Source organism: Oxyura jamaicensis, chromosome 1, assembly GCF_011077185.1.
Source record: "Oxyura jamaicensis isolate SHBP4307 breed ruddy duck chromosome 1, BPBGC_Ojam_1.0, whole genome shotgun sequence".
Taxonomy (NCBI): domain Eukaryota; kingdom Metazoa; phylum Chordata; class Aves; order Anseriformes; family Anatidae; genus Oxyura; species Oxyura jamaicensis.
Window position 1 is genome coordinate 202,911,027 of NC_048893.1, and position 19,949 is coordinate 202,930,975.

Genomic DNA, 19,949 nt, shown 5'->3' on the forward strand with positions numbered 1-19,949 from the left:
TTTTTTTTTTTTTTTTTTTTTTTTTTAATATTTTTATGGCAAGCGATGATTTATGCCACCCTCCGAAAAGCATGTCTGACAGCTAATTGTAAAGCCTAATTACGGCTACCTAACACCTTATTAGGGTTAGAAAGTTCGCCTGGCCTGTGCCACCGCCGCCCCGTGGTTCAGCAGCGGGCTGGGATTTTGAAGGCAAGAGCGAGCGTTTACGCTGCAGCTTCTATTAAAATTGCTGATTAAATCCCTCGTGCCACTCCAGGAATCTCACCCTTACTGATCCCGCGAGGCAGAAGTGCGCTGAATGGCACAGAGAATTCTTTTTTTTCCCCGTATTACCTCCACGGCTTGCGGGGGCAGAGCAAGAAAAAATAATAAATCAGAAAGGCTCTGCGCTGAATTTTGTATCGCCAGTTTCTCTATGTTCTGCACGAAGAGCATCAAGATGGGCTGCCAGGAAATCCAAAGGTATTTTGGTGTTTTCAGCAGCTGCGTTCTTGCGTCAGGTGCCCATGCAGCGAGATCTGGGGCTCGGGACCTGTGTGCCCCCATAAAACAGCCTCGATCTTTTCGGGGTTTGCCTAGGAGCAGAGATTGCCCTCGTACTCCCCACATACGCTGGCCAGAGCTGAATCTTGCAGCGCTGTCGTCCTGCAGGTGCAGGAAAATAAAACCCAAATGCAATGGGCGGGCGCTTGCAACCGGCTGGAGGTGACACGATGGCTTCGTGCCCGCGAGCTCCCCTGTGGTTGTGTGGTCTCCACCTTGCTCCTGGGGTCGGGTCCTGCCTCTGCCACCCTCCTCCATCCAGCCTGGCTCTTTCTCTGACGAAGAGAAGCTTTTGAAACGTACTGCTGAGCAGGAAAAGGTGGATACTCACAGCCAGGATGGAGGCATGCGTCCAGCCCCTAAGCCAGGCTTTGACTGCAGGTTCGGAGCCCGTTCCAGCCCTTGGGACCCCTTCTGCAGGTACCGAGCAGCTCCTGTTCATCAATCCGTGTTTATCCGTGTTCAGCAAGTGGCTCCAGTGCATATTCGTGGGCACTGCTCACCCTGGGAGAATCCAAGGCTTCCCCGTGGCTCTCCTTGGTTCAGCTCGGGCACTTTGCTGATGCTCACGAGAAAGTTCTCAGCAAGAGCCTGGGGAAGGTGGTTTGGAGAAAACCTGGGCGAGGGGGGATTGAACTAATTCAGGGTGCCTGATCTGAACTGCTCCCGATTTTACAGATCCTGCACTATTTATTGTGCCTCCAGCAAAGCCGATCGTGGCTCTAAGCCCGAAGAACAGCCCCCGGCGTGCGAGTGGCCAAAGCATGCCAAGGCCAGGATGGTGCCAAGACCGACAGTGCACGAGGAGCAGATCCCATAGCCCTCAGCATCATCCCAGCACCAGGGGTAGGAGCCCCGTTTCTTCCCCTGCATCTCCTGCCTCGATCCTGGAGGAGAACCCCAGGCGTTGCTAAAAAAAAAAATGGGTCCCGTGGGGAGAAGATGCTGGCACGCAGCGACGAGTGACTTCTCCCCGAATCCCTGTTAATTAGACAGAGTCCATGTCCCATGTCAGACCCGCAGCCTCTCCTCCAAAGAACAGCAGGGACCTCCCTTTTCCAAGAGAAAGCCTTCCCAATGCTTTTAAAACTTTAACAATCCTTGTCATCAAAAAGAAGCCAGAGCTCTTCCCCTAAACTTAATTCATTGATTTAATTTAGTGGCCAAAAGCAGCCTGGAGCAGACCCCCAGCCAGGGATGCCTCAGCCCACGTGGGATGGGTTGCAGTGTTCCCAACCTTACCGAGTCATTTAACAGACCTTATTTTTTCCTCCAAATAAGCCTGGGAGTTTCTCCAAGCCCCAGGGGTGTTTAGAAGCACCAGTGGTATCTTTTACATCTTTTCCTTGCCTCAAGTTTGCCCCTCTGCGTGGTCTTGCCTCATGCCTGCAGCATTCCCCGTGCTATCCGTGCCTTTAGTGTGATGCCTCTGCCAGAGGCACGGCTCGGCCCCGTACGGATGAGATTTACGCCTCCCGTGATCTGTAACCAACTCCCTCTCCTCCCACCTCCGCTCTGGCAGTTTGATTTAAGAGGTGGGAATTTCACCGGGCTTCCTGGAAAACCACGCGTTATTTTGGAGTTCTCTCTCTCGCTGTTTAAAGGCGTAGGAAATACTCTCCCCTTGGTTTTGCTACACGAGGAATTCTGCTAAAAATAACGAGAGGGCTTGTCTGAAAACGACCAGGATGTGCCCAAATGCTCTGCAGGAGAATCGCTGCTACAGGTGCAGTACCTCGGGCTGCTCCTGTGGAGCAAACAGCCAAAAGAGAGACCTTCACCCTTATCCACAGATCTTTTCCTCCACCTAAGGAGCACAAGAAGGGTCAGGGCTCTTCTTTTCACACTCCTTCCTGTTTTTAAGTGCAAACAGCAAGGAGCGGGGACACACAGAAATCCAGAGCTCTGTGAAGCCTCAGCCCAGAAGGGCACCGTAGCAGCAGAGCAATGATTCCATCCTCAGGACTCCAGGGACCTGCAGCACCCATCCCTCCACCAGGGCTCAGCACTCAGGGCAGGACACGGGCATGCACAGAGTTATTCCCTCGGTTGCACACAGGCTGAAGAGCCCGTCCCAAACAACCCCCCCGAGGCACAAGGAAGGAGGGGAGGCAAACGGGCACAGAACAACCACGTAAAACCCCCGAAGGAAAGGTTTATTTACTGAATGCTGCAGAAGAAGCCTGATAAGTTCTGTTCTCGGTCCCAGTGTCCACTGGGAGGTGGAAGGTGCCCTCCGTGGCACAGGACGAGGAGGTCTGTGGCCAGGCTTGCTTCATCAGAAGTGTAGCTTGAGCAGAGAAAGAAAAGAAATATTAGAGTACTGAAGGCACAACAACCCACATTTGTGTCACAGCTGAACCACTTGGCTGCCCTCCTCCCTTTTCCTCCTCATTTTCCCCTTTTAAGAACCAGCACGTTTAGGAATTTCCTAATGGGGTTCCTTGTGTCCCCCAGAACCCCACGGAGGGACGCTTGGCACTGCGCAGTGCAGCAAACCACCCCGGATGGTCTACATGGGGGACACGGCCAGCATGGGTGGCTTTGAGGACATTCCTGGGGACAGGGGGGGTTTCAGAGTAGCATACTAACACTCGTTTTGCACCGTAAGCCTATATTAAATTGTGACTTCCAGCCAGCAGGTGCTTACAGAGACACCCTGACCCTACAGGATTGAGGCGGCTCTGAAACAAGGCAACCTGCAACATGAGGCAGCATCGGGAAGGTCGTCCTGCTTAGTGGAAAGTGCTAAGGGAGCCAAGTAAGACAAGCCAGGAGAAATCTCAAGGCAAACGTTACGGGATTGGAGAAGGTGGCACCAGAATTCAATTATTTTGTGGGGTTTTAATTCTCTGAAAGAGGAAAATGTCTTGCGCTTAACCACCATAATGCACATTCATATGATCATGGAATCACAGAATCATTTAAGCTGGAAAAGACCTTCAAGATCATCAAGTCCATCAACCTGACCTACCGAGTCCCATCACCAAACCACGTTCCCCACTGCCACGTCTCCTGAAGGCCTGCAGGGATGGAGACTCCACCACTGCCATGGGCATCCCAGTCCACTACTTGACCCTCTTCATGAAGAAATTCCTCCTTATGTCCAACCCACGCCTTCCTTGGTGCAACGATATGCCTTTATCCTACAGCCAAACATTGCCAATGCCTACCTAAGGACTGCCCTTGTGCTCAGGGCTGCCTGGAGCACGTCTATGAAGAAGGCAGACCACCAACAGAAAACCTTGAATTCATCCTTCCCAGAGCTTTCCAGGTCTTTTCCTCATTTATTTCTGAAACCGTGGAGCTGTCATCACTGTTTTGTTCTTACTAGTCTCAAATTGTGGCATCAGCTCTCCTTGCAGGGCGTTTAATTCCTATTTCCTTTCAACAGGGTGTGAGGCCCTCAGGTAGGCCCAGCCTTTGTTCGACCACCCGGAAGGGCTGCTCCTCACAGCTCACTGCTCGGCCCCTTAACAAGTCGATCCAGTCATTATAAAAGAAATAAGCTCTAGGTTTTCTGTTTTCGGTACGTATTTTGCACACCCAGCTGCTGAGGAAAGCAGCACAGGCGAGGACCGATCGATCCTCGGTGAGCAGCTCCGTGATTAGGCTGTGCCGGGAAGCCGATGAGGGTGAAGAAGACAAAACGAGGCAGCTGCTAGAATCAAACAAGATCTCCAGTTTGTCTTCTTTAAAGGTGATTTTGGCGAAATCGGAAGCTCGGCTGTTGACACGCTTGCCCAACACCAAATTACTGAATTCCCCAAAGTCTCCAGAGCGCAAAGCTGGCTCTGCTCCCTTTGTGTGTGCGCTGAGTGGACTGGGACCCAAGGGAGCCAAGGCAAGATGAAGCCCTGGGGTACTTTGGTGCTTGATTTTATGGACACAAAGCAGCTGATTAGGGCTGGTTGTCCACTAACGAGTGCTCCCGGAGCTCCCCAGTAAAGGGGTTCTGGGTCAAGAGCCTTGTGGAGAGGGAAAAAAAAATTAAAAAGGAACTTTGGGCAATGGAGGTGTGATTTTGTGGTTTCATAGGTAGGGAATTGTGACAGCAGAACCAGCCAAGCTCAGACAAAGCTATCCGGGGGAGAAAGAGGAGATGGACACCGTGGCCTGAAGGAGGAGGGGGGTCCTTATCCTCCCCCATCTGATGGAGATGTGGTAACGTGCTCCTCCCTCCTTACCTTCCTCCTCAGGAAAGCAGGAGGCTCTGGGAAGAGAGAGATTCAGGGCATGATTTCTCCTCCAGTCCAGGACTGGCCACACTCTGAGCCCGTGGCCCCTTGCAAAGGCTTGCAAATAATTGCAGCTTTCCAACTGCTCTATCTTCAGCACCACAGCCCTGAATGCCACGCCACCAGTGCTGAGGAACTTTCTTTTCCTCATGCTTTTATTCAAGACCAGATTCATTTTTGCTGCCCGGCTTCACAAAGGTTTTAATCTCCGAAACCGATGAGATGATTTACTCCGATGTTACACGGAGCCTTCCTCAGCGATTTCTCCTCGCCACATCAGACCCACATCACGGTCACGGCAATTTGGGCCCGATGCGGCTAGGAGCCTGTCCTTTACACTAAATCACCGATCCTTGGAGAATCCATCACTTAAAACTCCACAAAAAGTGAGCTACGGAGGCATCTCGGCACAATAATATCTCCTGGTCCTGCGCAGGAGCTACAGCTCGTGGAGGTTACGATCCAACCATGACTATCTGACATCATTTGAGGTCTGTCTCCTCCTGCCAGTCTGGATTGGCTTTAGACTCTTGCCCACGCTATTCATCACAAAATAAAGAGCTTTTTTTCGTTATCTGCTGGCAAACCTCTTGGTGGGAGCAGGGCAAGCGATGCGAGCTGAGCATGGGGCTCTGCCGTGCTGGGGCTGGCCTCCTCCCTGCGAGGAGCTTTGTTGGCAATGTTCAGGGCATGTTTTAAGTGGAAAATAGAAAAAAATATGAACCAGATGTGCCTGAAGAAAATTATGTGTATTAAATGAGTGCAGAATTGCAAGGAAAGGACCAAGCAGACGATGTGGTATGTACAGTATATACCTCTTGCTTCCCTCCCTTATTTGTGACGGATACAGCCTTGAGCATTGTATAAAGCCTGCAATGAGCTTAATTCCCCAGGCGGTCCCGTTGCTGTGTGCCTGAGTGCCTCGAAATGGTTGGAGCATTTGTTCTTGGAAAGCCCTGCAAAGCTCTACGGGATGCTTGTGCTGCCAGACCCCAGACGCCCACCTTAGGGGACCTACTGATGGCCCCAAATAGTCGGCGGGGAGAGGACGGGCGTCTCCAGAGGGTGGTTAGAGCACTTAGGTGGAGAAAAAGGATGCCTACAGTTTGCCCCTGTGGAGCAATGCTTCCTCCGGGGAAGCATTCCATCCAGAAGCAGGAACGGGGGAACGGAGAGCCCGCAGCCTCCATCCTGTGCCCCAACGTACCGACGGCAGCCACGCAGAGCCGCGATTTCCCGGGCTGACGTGAGAAATGGCTGCTCTGCTCAGGGAGGGCACCGCGGTAATGGACACGAAGCATTATTCCCTGCTGCATTATTAATAGGTACGGTTAAAGCATGAGCCAGTCTCCACACGAAAAGTGCATGCCCTACTTTCAGGAAAATAAAAAGCGCACGTTAATGAAGGAAGCTAAAACAAAACAAGCAGCTCAGGAAGGCAGAATGCCTAGGAGGGAACCGACACCCGGCTTAATGAAGACATACATTATCTTTTTTAAAAAAACCTGCCTTGTGTCTCTGCAGTAGAGTAATTTTAGGTGCTCGTTTTTCCATACTAGAAAGGGATTTTTGCAGTAATGCTGCCCTAAATAGCCAGGCTTGCTGCAAGCACCGGAGTTTGCAATGCCGGTGTTTTGCGGGGATCTTGTGACCCTCCTCGTGTCTCTCCCTCTAATAAAGATTGAAAAATGGAAAAGAAAAATCATGCAGCAAGGCAGAAAGTAGAACCGTGTCGTTTCAATGAGCCACGATGACAAGAAATTCATTCCCTTGCTTGACTGGGGCTCCTTTTGCTGAGCTTTGCAAGCAATGCAGTCGCTGTCTGCATCTGCTCCTTGGAAAGGACTGCTTTAAAACAAACTGGTGAAAAACTTATCATTCCTTTGGTGGTAAACAATTCACTCAAACGTTAGCAATTATCCACTAGAGACCTGACTCCGAGTTCCAGTTACCAATCTCCTCTCCTGTCCCTGCTGTTGTTGGACCTGGAGGGGCCGAGCGGTCTCCAGACCTCCCCAAGTCCCTCTCCTGGTCTCAGTGCACTTCCATCCGAGGGAATTAAACATCTGGGGTGCTGAATTGTTTGATGTGGATCCCAGCATTTCTGTGGACCTCTGTCAACGATAACCCAGTAAATTCAGAAGCCCCAAGCCAAGGATGCTCTCCCCGCCCTTTCCAACCTATATCCCAAGTAGCATTAAGGGGCACGTTTGCACGGCTAACCTCCATAAAGAGTATCAGATATCCGAGCAGATGAAACTCAGTTTTGTGATTGCTCTTTTAATGATCCCAAGGGATTTCTGCCAGCTCGCACAGCCACCACCCAGCCCGGGAGGCCTGGAACAGCAGCGCCTCGTTGGCGGCTGGGGTGTGCTGGGGAGCAGCGGTTCTGCTAGGAACACACAACATTGCTTTCTGCAGCGAGGCAGCTAAAGGCTCAACGCCTAAAAATGCTTTAAAAAGTATTTGGAATTGGTTTGCCGTTTCCAAAAAACGCAGATTTTAAAAATAAAATTGATTCTTTCCAAATCCGAGGGTGTTTGATGGACAGCACGGACCCTGGCAGCACGTTCTTTTCCGCAGCCGGGTTATTTCTGTGAGAGAAATCTCACTAATTTCTCACATTTCCAGCCTCCTGGGTGACAGCGGCTGATTCAATTTGAGGAACCACCCCTGGTACTGACACAGGCAGCTGGGTTCAGCTCAGCCACCGAACCACACGGTTGCTTTAACTCAATTCCATTTAACGCAGTCGAGAACGCCGCCCACGCCGTCACACGTACACGCCGATGGGATATTTTGTAGAGCTTATTTTGCTCAAAAATGGTTAATTTTCTCCTTTAGGTTTGCTGTCCGTAGACTGCTGACCTGGGAAGGTGATGGAAGGTGCTGAGCGGGGCCTGTGCTTGCTTTCGGGAGCTGCTGGCGTGGGATATGCAAGCCTCTATGTTTCAGAAGGGTCCCAAGCCATGACTGCAGACGTTTCTCTGCCTCAAATGATTATGTTGAAAGACAGGGTCCTCCCTCGTGGGATTGGGGATGTCTTTTCCCCACTTGCTGGCCTGCTCCGAGCACCCCGAGCCTCCGAGCTGCCGCTCTGCGGAGACCATCCTTCATCCCGGGTGCACACCACCAAGCCAAGGGCTCTGAACCGTGCCTCCTACGAGATCAATCTCAAAATCCCGTGACCCCCCACTGCCACGCCACTGAAATATTTCAATTTTGAGGTTGTTTATGAGGGAGGACGGACATTTCTGAGCCAGAGGAGCTGGGCTGAGCAGCGCCGGTTTTAATCCGCGCCATTTCCTTGCTAACGCGGTGCTTAGCCCCGTTCTGACGGCGCGCGGCGAGGCGCTGGAAGGTTTTTGTCCTCGCTGGAAAATGGCCCGTCCGCTCGCTGGACTCTAGGATCTTTCTAATCTGGAAATTATTAAGAGTATTTTTAAGAATCATAAACAGAGAAGTGAAATGCAAATGTCGAGATGGCTGTGAATGCGCTCCTGATTGAGCATTAAGCCGCGGAACAAAAAGATCCGGCGAGGGGTGACAGAAATGATCAGAGGATTTTTTTTTTTTCGAGAAAGAAAGTCGGCAAAGATTAGGAGAGCACTTCAGACGGGAGAGTCGAGAAGTGAACAAAAGGCTGAGTGGCACAAAGAAGATTGACCAGGGCTTTCGCTTCCCCTTTCACATCATGCAAATCTAAGGCAACAGACAATTATTTGCATCTCTTAAAAAAAATTAATAAAAAATCGGTAACTCAAGCCTTAATTAATCTGCAGAACTGCCTGCTGCAAAGTATTGTAGTGATAAAATACATTCAGAATCAAAGCAAGGGGAGGTTAAGTATCTTTAATGAAAGGGAGAACACCCACAGCCCCAGCCGCCAGCACAAAGGTAGGAAAAATCAGTCTTCGTGGTTTTGTGCTTGTGAAAGCCGCGGGCTAACGAGGTTCCGGGCAGATTATTCCACGGTGAACAATGGCAAGGGGACTTCTGAAGGCTGATCTGCCCATTTGGGGGGAGGAGAGACCGGTGTGGGTCTGGTGGGGCAGCAGAGGATGCTCGGGGAGGACAAACCAAGGACTACAAACCCAACCCTCCTCGGCTTTCCTCCCGTCCCCATCACGCTCTGCAAGGTGGAAGCCAAGCATCCTCACGCATCCAGGTAGCAACCTGTCCCCGCTCTGGGAAATGAAAAATGGGCTGCTCGGACCCAGAGCGGCCCCGACGTGCTGATCAAGAGACAAAACCTGTCAGTCCATAAAAATCCGGGCACTGACAGAGCCCCTAACCTTGGATCTGCTCTTGGTTTCCTTGTCCTTGTGGAAATAGTGCGATGCTCGTTCTGCTGGGTGGCATTAATTACCCACACGGACTTCTCAGTCCGTTCCTGCTATTTAGCGACTAAAAAGCCATCCCATAAAACATCACCCTTGATGTCCCCTTCTCTACCTTCACTGTATCAGCGTTATTATCTGAGAGTGCTTCTCCAAACCCCTTTGGGTTCCTGTTTCTCATGAACACGAAGGATGCCCCAGGCAGGATTCATCTGAAGCTCTCCCTGTAGGACAGACAGACGCCCCTGGGAGTCTGTCCCCAAACTGACGGCCTAAATGCCCCCCGGGAGGCTTCTCTTCGTCTTCACCGATGACAGAAGGATCTGGGCCACCTCTGGTAGAGACCTGATGTTTATCCAGCTAAAGGCAGCTGCATCTTCCCTAACGTGGCAATGGCTGCAGCTGTTCAAAACAGTCCAAAATTTCCTAGTGGCCTTTTTTTTTTTTTTTTTAAATTGGGAAAATTAAACCGAGCTGAAATGGAAACTTTCCAGGGGAACGTGGGGATTTCAACAAGTTTTTGCGAAGAAAGCTGTTTTGTGCCATTTCTGGGCTTTGTGCCCACGTGTTTTCTGATGGGAGCTCCAGCCTCCCAAAGCGGGTGTCAGGGATGTCCACGAAGCACCCGGGAACCCCTCCTGCCTTCGGTGCTGCCTCACTCGGGTGCCCCTTGGCCATCCCCTCGAGCTGCCGCCTGCACGAGGTGCCTGCAGAAACCCCTCTGCTGCTTCCCACCCTCTCGTGTTTCTATAATGGCAGGGGCAATATGTGCTTACATCCCTTCCGGAGCACGGAGGACGTTGCCAGATAAACTTGTGGGTTTTTGGCCCTATAAACTTGCGTTTTTTTACGCTGCGGAGCTCTTCTCGCTTCCTTCTTTCAGTATTACGCCCTTTGAATTTGAGGGTGGCCTGCACACATCTTGGGGAACAAAGGCTTTGGTGACCTTATTTGCTCCGTGTTACACACCAAGATTTGCAGGGGGAAGGAACGCACCCAAAGGCTGTCCTGGAGGCACGTGAAAACCACGGAAACACGGCAGATCCCTTACAGCCTTCATTTAATAACCCTGCAAAACAGCAGCAAATTCAAAACCAGGCCTTCAGCGATGTGCAGAAGACAGCACCAGAAGTTTTTTTTTGGCAAGAAACCCCTCATTCCTGCTTCATCAGCCCTGGAAAGTGCCTGAGCCTGGGAATCCACCGATCCGATGACAGCCGAGAGCCCGAAAACTTGGCGCTGGAGAGGAGGAAGGGTTGAGCGGGACTGCCACCAAGTCCTGCTGTGAGCTGGTTTCACGAGCATCCATTTCACTCCAGCGATTACTGAGCACTCCGTGGAAAGGCTGCAGAGTCAAAATCCCTCAGCTCTTTCGAGGCAACGTGCTCGGAATAAACAGCTCGGACAGCCAAGGAGTTACGGAGTCAACCCCGAAGACGAGGCATTATTCTTCATCTCCGAAGTCTGCGTGGAGATGGGTGAGAAAGACTTATTTTTTTTTTCAGACCTTTTTCATAAAAACCATGGGAAAAGGCCCAGTCCTGATTTCAGAAATGCTTTTGCAGATCACTGCAAAAGCTTGGATTTGACCTGTGCGACCGCATCCTTTGAAGAAAACGCTCTGATAATGCACCGCAGCTTAAAAAAAACACAGCTAATAAACAACGTTCTGATCTCGAGGCTGCTATTAAATAGGAAATTTCCTTCTCTTACACTGCACTTCACTTAATTTGCTCTGGATACAGCCACAAACCAGCTACAGCTTGGAACTGCCCCTTAGCCCTTGGGTTTCTGTCATCCTGTGCCACGTGAAGAGGCTCCCGCCCCCGGATAATTTTGCTGAAAGCAGGGAATTTAACCATGCTCCAAAAACTCAGCAACACGACGGCAGCTGCTTGGTCCTTCCAAAGAGCTGGGACACTTAAACGTAGGCTTGACTTCAGCTAAATTATTTCCTGAATGGGGGCCTAAGAGAAGTCTTCAACTCCAAAGAAAGACTCGTGTAAAGATTTCTGTGTTTGGGCTCAAATGCAGATCTTGTCGTGAGCTTTGGTAAAAAAAATAAAGGGGATGACGGAGGAATTCCTAGAAGAAATGGCTTCGTGGAAATGAGGGGAAGCCCCTTTTCCATGAGAGGAGCAGCAGGGCACAGCCTGGGTGCAAGGATGGGACCAGAATTTGTACCTGCATGTAAGGTTTCGCAGAGAGATGTGGAGCAGCAGGGAGGGGAAAGGACACGAAGACATGGGAGATGAGGGCACGGAACGGGACACGGCTGCTGACATTTCTACATCCGTAACGTGAAAGGAGAGAATGATAAGACGGGGAAGGCAATCTCAGGGAGATAACACATGGTATATTCAAGAAATATTAAGAGCTGTCGGCGTGCAGATATCAGAGCCACTGTAAAATTCCTGGGATTAGTAGGAAGATACAATTCATGGCTCAAAAGCACTTTGCAACGCGGAGAAGTATTCCCAAGGTACGGCGTGAAATGAATGGCAGAGATAGTACGGGAAGAGCTCAACACAGCCCCCTTCCCTGGAAACAAGCACGCAGAAGCTGTTGGGGTTTGTACGTGGAGCAGTCGAAGGTAAATCCTCCGGTGGGCTTTAAAGGGTCATCTCCATGCACGAGGTGGTTTTACCTGGGGCGTAGCCGGGGCTGCTGGTTGGGTACATGTTGGGGTTGTAGGCTGGGGCCGCGGTGGGATATCCCGTGGGGTAACCTGCAACGAGAGAAAGAGAGAAATGAATTACGCTTTGGGCAACAACAGCAGCAAGAGAGGAGAGGAGAGCGTCCCTGGAAAGGAATAAACAGTCCGTGTGAGCAAACAGCCCATCGGCACAGGTGAGGGGTGAAGCACAGTTGTGCTCTCCATCGGTCACGGTGTAGGAAGGATGATGAATGTGCTCCACATGACATCATCAACATATAACCTTCATTTCCCTAGAAAACGAGGACGATAATCAGAAAGCAGGTCATGGGCACGTCCAACGTGCTCTGAAGAAAGCTACCAAGAAAACACACACACCGAATGCAGACTTCAGCTACAAAAACCAGAGGCACAGCTGTAGCTGAAAGGTTTATGCCTTGGCTGCTTGTGGCCATAGTAGCTCGACGTGTCACGTACCATGACTTTAACCTTGGCGTCGCAGGTTTAGCTAACCCTAAAGGGCAGGAAGTGAATAATTCCTGGTGTTAAAAGCAAACCTAAACTGGGAAATGATTCTGTAACTCCTCCGCAGCCCGGTGCCACAGACTGCCAAGCGCTCTCCACAGAGATCAGAGAGCACTTTGTATGCAGACAGCAGAGCTCAGCACCCACCCGAGCGCTCGGGGCTTCCATTAGGCAGAGCTTCTTGCTAAAGGGGAGGTAAGGACGTTGCATGAAAACATGCCAGCCCTCATCTTCACTCCTCACTGCACAGCTGCCATCCTGGGGAGGGAGCCGATTACCTGCCAAGCCACCTGGAAGGAACACGCACGGCAGCGCGTACCCTTTGAAGCCACCGAGAGGTTTTAATGGGCACTTTGGGGAAGGTTACAGAGCACCTTCAGTTCCCATCATCTTCAGTCGGATCGGTCATAGGGAGTTCAGGGGAAATCAGGCGGCTACGTGCGGGCTTGGGCAGCTGGAATCCCAGGTGGGTAGGAAACCACCGCACAGTGCGGGCACGCTGCACCGGAGGAAGCAGGCAGAATTGGCCAAATCGGCAAAGCCAAGGGAAAATAAGACTTTATGGAGAGGACTGCACCCAATGCTGTCAAAGACAACTGGCATAATAAAGCAAAAACAGAACAGTCCCAACACGCGCCCACACAGAGTGTTGGGAGTGATGAACTCATTCATCAGAAGTTCTCTTCCACAAAACCCACAGAGGACAACCTCTGCCCCTCAGTCTGCTCAACTTGGCTCTCATTCATTGCACTACTTTCCCTTGCTGGAAGTTTTACAGACCGAAAATGGCACCACTCAAATAGCTCCATCCCTTCCTATGTGCATAAGTCCCTCAAACAGACCCAACAGGACACGGGTATCTCCTGGCCCTGCTGGAGAGTTCGCCTTTGTGTCATGTTCTCTTCTCTTCTCTTCTCTTCTCTTCTCTTCTCTTCTCTTCTCTTCTCTTCTCTTCTCTTCTCTTCTCTTCTCTTCTCTTCTCTTCTCTTCTCTTCTCTTCTCTTCTCTTCTCTTCTCTCTTCTCTTCTCTTCTCTTCTTTCTCCCTTCCCTTCCCTTCCCTTCCCTTCCCTTCCCTTCCCTTCCCTTCCTTTTCCCTTTTTTTCTCTTCTTTTTTTCCCTTCTCTTCTATTTTATTCCATTCCCAAGCCAGCACAGGTTCAACAGCAGACAACATGAACCTCCAACGTCCTTCCACTGGCTGCTGGTTGCCAGCAAAGACTGGGAAGCAGTAATTAGCAAGCAATTCACACCCCACCTTTTTTGCTTTATTAAATACGAGCCAGAAAGGATCTTTCCTCCCTCTTCCCCAACAATAAGACAGATACGCTGCAATCTCTCCCCCCACCGTGCCCCCAGCACGCCGTTACGCGACCAGGCGCAGGTTTCCAAAACCCGGCACCCGGCACGCAGCCGACTACTGCAGCAAAATTTTGAAGTTGGTTTAAATAAACCTAATTCAACAATCATGACCACTGTACTGGAATAAATGACTGTGTGTTCTACCCTCTCATTTTCATCAGTGATATATTTGGCTTCTAAATCAGGTTAATTAAAAATTGCTGTGGTTAATGCTGGATAAGCAGCAGTGCAACAGATTACATTTTTTTTTAGACTACATGAAACTACGGCGTCAACGTACCCGGGAATATATAGCCTTTTAGCAATCAGGAAGCTCCTCGGAAAGTTATTTGCAGACCCAGTGATTGCAAGCTGAGCATTAATGAAGATATTAAATCAGAAATATCCCTGCCTGCCCTCTGCTTCCTTGGAGGATAACCACTGCTTTCTGCGTTGCGCTCACCGCTCCAGGGTCCTCCCGTGGCCAGCCCGACCTCAGCAGTCCTTCTTTGCCTCCTGACAAGGCCTGTTTTCCATATTATTCCCCCCCAACTGCATTCCTCCACAACAGCCATTCGCAGCCCCACAGCCTGGCTGGGGCTGGGGGCACCCCTGGGTGCCGCTGCTCGCCCCCTGCCCCAGCAGGGCCCCGCGGAGCCGCTCGCCCAGCCCCACGTCCCGGCGGCTGCTGAAGACCCCGACCACTGGGTTTTGCCTCTCCACGCATCTCAGAAGTGCCTCACTCGTAGTTTGTGGATGGTACGTGGATGATGAGCAATGGCTGCACGGGGCACCAATCCCTTCACCCTTTTCTTGACAGTTTACCCCCAAAACAGGTCCCGAATCGCACAGGAGGAACCCACGAACCAACACGTTCAGCAGTAGGTTCCTACGTGCAAAACCAGCCTGAAATAAATCAGACCACGTTCCTGCGGGGGCCTGGGGAGGGGCCTGCACAGGAAAGCCGTGGCTTTGGGTAATCTTTTCCATACAGCCAATTATTCAAAGACCGCGTGGTTATTTCGGGCAGACGGAGACAACCGTGCATTTACACGTCTCCTTCCTCTCTTTGGGGTTTAACTTCTGCTCAGCAGGGCTGCCTCTTGCTTCTTTTCGTTGTTTGGAAAGAAAGTTATGGGCATTTTCAGAATGATTTCGTCGCAGATAAATGCCATTTCTGCCGCGGGAGCTTCAGGAGGTTCAGACGTGAAAAGCTGCAGCAGGCTCAGCTCTGCTCTGCCTTCCACCCTGACCCCAAGACCTTTGCCACGTGCTCACCTCCAGCAGAACACCTCTCCTTTCCATAATGAGGGTAGGGAAATGAGCGTGATTTGCTCCTTTTTTTGGACATACCGAAATGTAAGAAAGTAGCACAGCTGTGGCAATTTGGGCGAGAGGAAGCGTGCTTGCGAGCCCCCGGCGCTCCAAAATCGCTAGGTTTAAAAATACACGGGACATTTTTATCCCGTATTTGCCCACTGCTTTTCGAGCCGTCACGATTTACGTTTGTTGGCTCCTCTTCATCCCCAAAGCGCCCACAAGCCAACATCCTCAGGAAAGCCACAGCTGCAGCTCCCACGACGAAGCCCGGCCCCAGTGACCGGGGCTCGGGAGCGGTGGCGATGCCGAAGTGGCCGCATCCTGCTCTGATTCCCCCGCAGCCATCCTAAGCCCCTGTCCCTGCTGGTGACCCTGCCACGTCTGCCTCGTCTCGTCACCTTCAATCTGCAAAATCAGAAGCACAGAGGGGGAAACCGCTGGCTTGGTGTCGATGATCTTCACGGGATTCCTGCTGGAGGCTGCGGGGGGGGGATATGGAAAGGTCAAGGACAGAAAATATCCTTTGTTTCGTGCCGGTACAGATCTGCACGTGATGGGACCCCGGCTCTGCTGGGGCTTGGGTTGCAGAAGCGATGCAGAAGCGAAGAAAACTGGACGAAAACATATTGAACAGGATTTATTAGCTTCCTCAAAGAAGAAATCAAAAGTTGTTTCCTTGCTTTATTTTAATTTAATATCATCTCCACAATCAATAGGAGCAGGGAACCCAGCGCTCATTTGATGTTCTCCCCGAGGAGAACACGCAGCACTACGGCGCTGAGCGGCACCGGCTGAACTAGTGTAAAAATTACGATGCAATAACCGGCTGTGCAGAGCGAAGGGCTGCAACAAGAACGTGTTTTTTTTTTTTAAAGCCGCCTTTAATTTTTCATGCATTTCTAAATGTTTCTGTAAGTTCTTTCCAGCTCTGCTCTGTCCTCCTCGGTGCAACGCCGCTTTTGATTCATGGCTTTGAGGCTGCAAGCCCGAGCTATCCCCCTATTTAAGGCGCACACCTTCAGGAGACGTGCTCGGAAAGGAGTTCAGGGAATAAATTAGAAGAGCGTGACTCGCAGAACCTGCAAATGTTTTTAAGCAACAGCTTTGTTTAGCCCAGGCCCCTTTGTGATTGCACTGAGAACAGCCCTAGCAAAGCGGTTCGCCTGTATTTATTTCCAGCTCTGTATTTCGCTGTATTACAAGACAGATGTGCTTGCAACCGGAGCTCACCGCAGGCCACTTCTGCACGCTCCCAGACGTGTCTGGAGGGGGTTTTAGGACAACTCTTTCCATCCTGGCAGCCTTCTGGGATGGTTTATCCCCTGCTGGCAGCGGTTCCCCCGCGACCGATGCAGTTGCGCACGTCAGTAGCGCACGGCGGTACGGCCAAAGGGACGGGTTGATGGGGAGAGAGGAGAGGAGAGAGAAGGGATGGCAGCAGGCGAAGGAGGAAAGGATGGGAAGGATTAAAGAGCTACAGGCAGTGGGCACCGTGCTTGGGATGAGGTCGTTTAACGGAGGCGCTCCTCCTGAGGTTAACCAGCACCTCGGCCGGGCTGCGAGGCTGCCTCTGCAGGCTTCAGGTGGCATCAAGCAGGGATTTGGCCACTTTGGGCCACATTTCCCCTCGCCCCTACCAAGTGACATCTCACTGACGCTTCTAACCATGTCACCTGTGCGTGAGGGTGGACGGGACCCCGGCGTCCCGCTGGTCCCACCCCTGGTGGCTCCGTCGAGCCTTGATGAGGACACACAAGTTACAGGAGGAAAATCACGCAACGCGCTCAAAATACTGGAGAATGTTGCATATTAATGAATATTAAAACAATTATATTATTAATTCATATGAGAACAATGCAACCAAAGGTCGGGGCAAGCTCAGCTGCCATAGACGTTAAAAGCTGGAGCAGACCAAACACTTCGGGCTAATTAAAAAAGGAACCACTAACATGATCAGAGCCTGTTACGCTGAGCAGCTCTGGCTGCCTCGTACCAAAGTCCTTTTTAACTGGACCTGGGTGGTTTTGAGCAGCCCAAAGCTCGTCTATGAGGCCAGGGTTTGGCATCTTCCAGCAGCACCCATGCGGTGCATCCACCTCAGCACCACGCAGCGTGCAGCCGCGGATCAGAAGCCAAACCGAAGGGAGCACCCAAATAACCTACCAGCCATACTAGTGCCAGGTCTCCACAAGAGGTACTCGCGTGCTCTTGGAAAAGAAAGGCAATGTAGCTTGCTTCTCTTCAGCTAGGGAGCCCGGAGAACCAGGTCCTTGTTTCGTTCAGCCTTCCGGCTGAATTAATTGTCACTTACAATGCTGATTTCCAAAACGTGCTGTTTAATTTCTCGAGAATAGATCCTGTTGGCCATTATCTGATTATGGCTTAAATTGCTACAAGCAGCCCGAATTAATTTACAAGACAAAATATTCCCCTTCGCTCTCCTTCCAAGCGATCCTCGGGCAGCCATACGCTCCTAATGGCAGCTGTATCGCCAGGATTTTTACAGGGACAGATAACAAAGCCCCTTATCTGGGCGCAGGACGAGGCGCTGTATAAAACCACGCTTCGACCCGTCGAAACACCGTCACCAAGGACCCCGGCGTGCTGCCGTTCAGACACTCGCCGCGCTATCTCAGGAGCCGATTAATGACCAACGTTCCAGGGACTAAAAACCCAGGCAGCCACGCAAAACCGTCTGTAATGTGTAATTCGCTGTTCCGAGACGGATAAATTCAGGGGCCGTTATTTTACCTCTCCCTTTTAAAACCCTAAACACCTTCTGCCAATTTGTTCCCGCTGAGTGATTGTGTTTAAACTGCAATAGGTCCGGGAACATTTTGTCTTTATGACCACCTCTTCGGGTCAGCCGTATTAAGGCAAAATATTTCCACCTGTAAAATATTCTTTGATATTTTAAGTCCACCCATCGTGTCTCGTTCTTTATGGCCTAGACCTCAGAAATTCTTCAGAAATATTATATACGAGTAGCCTTCTGTGGCAACATGAGCGGCTTCACGTCTTCACGCTGCTGTAAATCCATTCTCTTCAGCCTGACGGGGAGCTTATCCCCGCAAGAAGCCGTGTTTTGCGCGATGAACATGTAAATTTGGTACTTGAGAAATTACCACGGAGTCGAGAAATTAGAAAGCAGACACCACGGCAGCTTCCCGACGCAGCTCCGCCAAATCCTCCGGCAGACTTGCAGCGACGCTCTTGAGCGCTGATTGCCGGTAGCAATGACAGCAGAAAGAATGCGCCCAATTACGCAATGATTGGGAGAAAATATCCAGTAAGGACATCTGGGAACTAATTCTGTGATGGAAACCAAGCCTCTAGAGATGAAGAGCTACGGCGTTTTGGCAGCAGAGATTTAAACAAACTTTGTTCTCCCGTTCCGTGAGCTTCCCCATGCCTGGAAGGACGCCGTTCCTCTCCGCGGAGCTCGTGCCGGGCTGCGATGTCCCTGGGGCAACGGCAGGCAGGGAGGTGATTTCCGAGCAGCACCTGCTTCTTACACGGTTCCCCTGCTTGATGGGAACCATTTGAAACACAGGGATGATTGCTGCGGATCTATCCCACCTAAGGCACCAGGTGTGCAGCAGCCCTGGCACAGCTCAGTCCCCGATTTCCTGGCAGAGCCCTTTGTCACAAGTGGCTCGGGGCTCTTAGGATGCTACAGAGATGACCAAATGGCTGCGCGTGAGACTGGCAGCGCATTTTAAAAGATGTTACCATCCTTCAGCTGGAACACGGGTCAAGCTCAACACTAAAACATCAAGACGTGTCTCACCCATTAGATTTCACTTACCCCCAAGCTCAGTTTGGCCTCTTGCATTTTGAAAGGCAAATCTGCTGTACTAAAACTCAAAATGTACATTCCATGATTTAAAGGGTTTTCCAAATCAAAGCTAAGTCCAGACGCAGTCCACACCTCCTTGGGGCAGAGCTGAAGCCTCACTAAAATGGTTTCCACTCTCTTTCACACCTAACATATTAAATGACATGAATCTAGGGGACATCCCTTTTGACGGCACACAATCAGGACGGCACAACCATCTCTCTTCTAAGCCCACAGGAACAGAGCGATTGCTTGAGTTTCTGGGGCAAGCTCTACCCAAATGTCGGGCACGGTGAAGGATGAGCATCACGGCAGAGCTGGGGCCAGGTTTCGCACAGCATCCCCCGTTTCTCCCGCTGCCCCATCACTCAGAGCCCTGCCGCGGAGCTACTCCAGCCCACTCGTGCTAACTGGCTGTAAAAATAGAGGAAAAGCTGAAAGCAAGGGTGGAACCGTTCTGAAGAGCAAGTTAATGGATGGTTGAGAATCCAGCATTTCTCAAATCTCTGAGGATAATAAATACATTCATTCCCGTGAAAAAGTGCCACCCCCTTATTACTGTTTCAAGCCTCATCAGACCAGGAGCAGAGCAGTCAAACGAACATACATTTGCCAGGCATGGCAACCGTTTTAAAAAAAGACAACCTGCTCACTTTCCTGCAGACCTTTTTTTTTGTTCTATTTTCAGCTGATACATCCTTTTTTTTTTTTAATATAAGCATCACTTATTTCTTGCTCGCTGCCCATGGCCACGCAGAGCCACTCGTCATGGGGACTGTCAAGGCACTGGCATGATTTCTGGTGGTGGTTCCTGTTTTTAAACACTGCTACCAGTACAGACCAGTGGTCACAAACCGTGTGAAATTCTGTAAGGGATGAATTATCGCAGAGCTGGAGAACGGCACTGCATCCTGGTTACTGCTGAGGCTGTCAGTGATGCCATCTGATCCTATGAAAATTAAAGGACTTTAATTAAATGCTACTTTTAAGTGGGGTAATTTATTGTAACCGCTGCTCAAGGGTTGCCCTTGTGCGTTCGTGTTGTGCTTTCACACTAATGGGGGACCTGGTGACGAGCTGCAGGACAGCCACGTCCCTGTCACCGGCAGAGAGGCGGCAATGGGGGGGAGCCACGGGCAGAAGGTTC

At 50.9% G+C, this 19,949-nt stretch overlaps 1 protein-coding gene and 1 long non-coding RNA gene across 4 annotated transcripts in view; both read right to left on the reverse strand.

The window, feature by feature from the left end:
* FAM168A (family with sequence similarity 168 member A) overlaps positions 1 to 19,949 on the reverse strand; it is a 152,801-nt gene that overhangs the window by 5,169 nt on the left and 127,683 nt on the right. For 2 of the 3 annotated variants that reach the window (XM_035344164.1, XM_035344171.1), the window contains 2 exons: positions 11,772 to 11,852; positions 2,711 to 2,836 (listed from right to left, as the gene is read on the reverse strand). In XM_035344164.1, the coding sequence (XP_035200055.1) occupies positions 2,711 to 2,836; positions 11,772 to 11,852 (207 nt within the window). The remainder of the gene's footprint in view (positions 1 to 2,710; positions 2,837 to 11,771; positions 11,853 to 19,949) is intronic. The other variant, XM_035344181.1, reaches the window with a different exon arrangement.
* Positions 9,560 to 11,763, reverse strand: LOC118176957. The gene is made up of 2 exons (XR_004755607.1): positions 10,203 to 11,763; positions 9,560 to 9,672 (listed from the first exon to the last, which is right to left on the reverse strand). It is a non-coding gene; the product is annotated as an uncharacterized LOC118176957 (long non-coding RNA).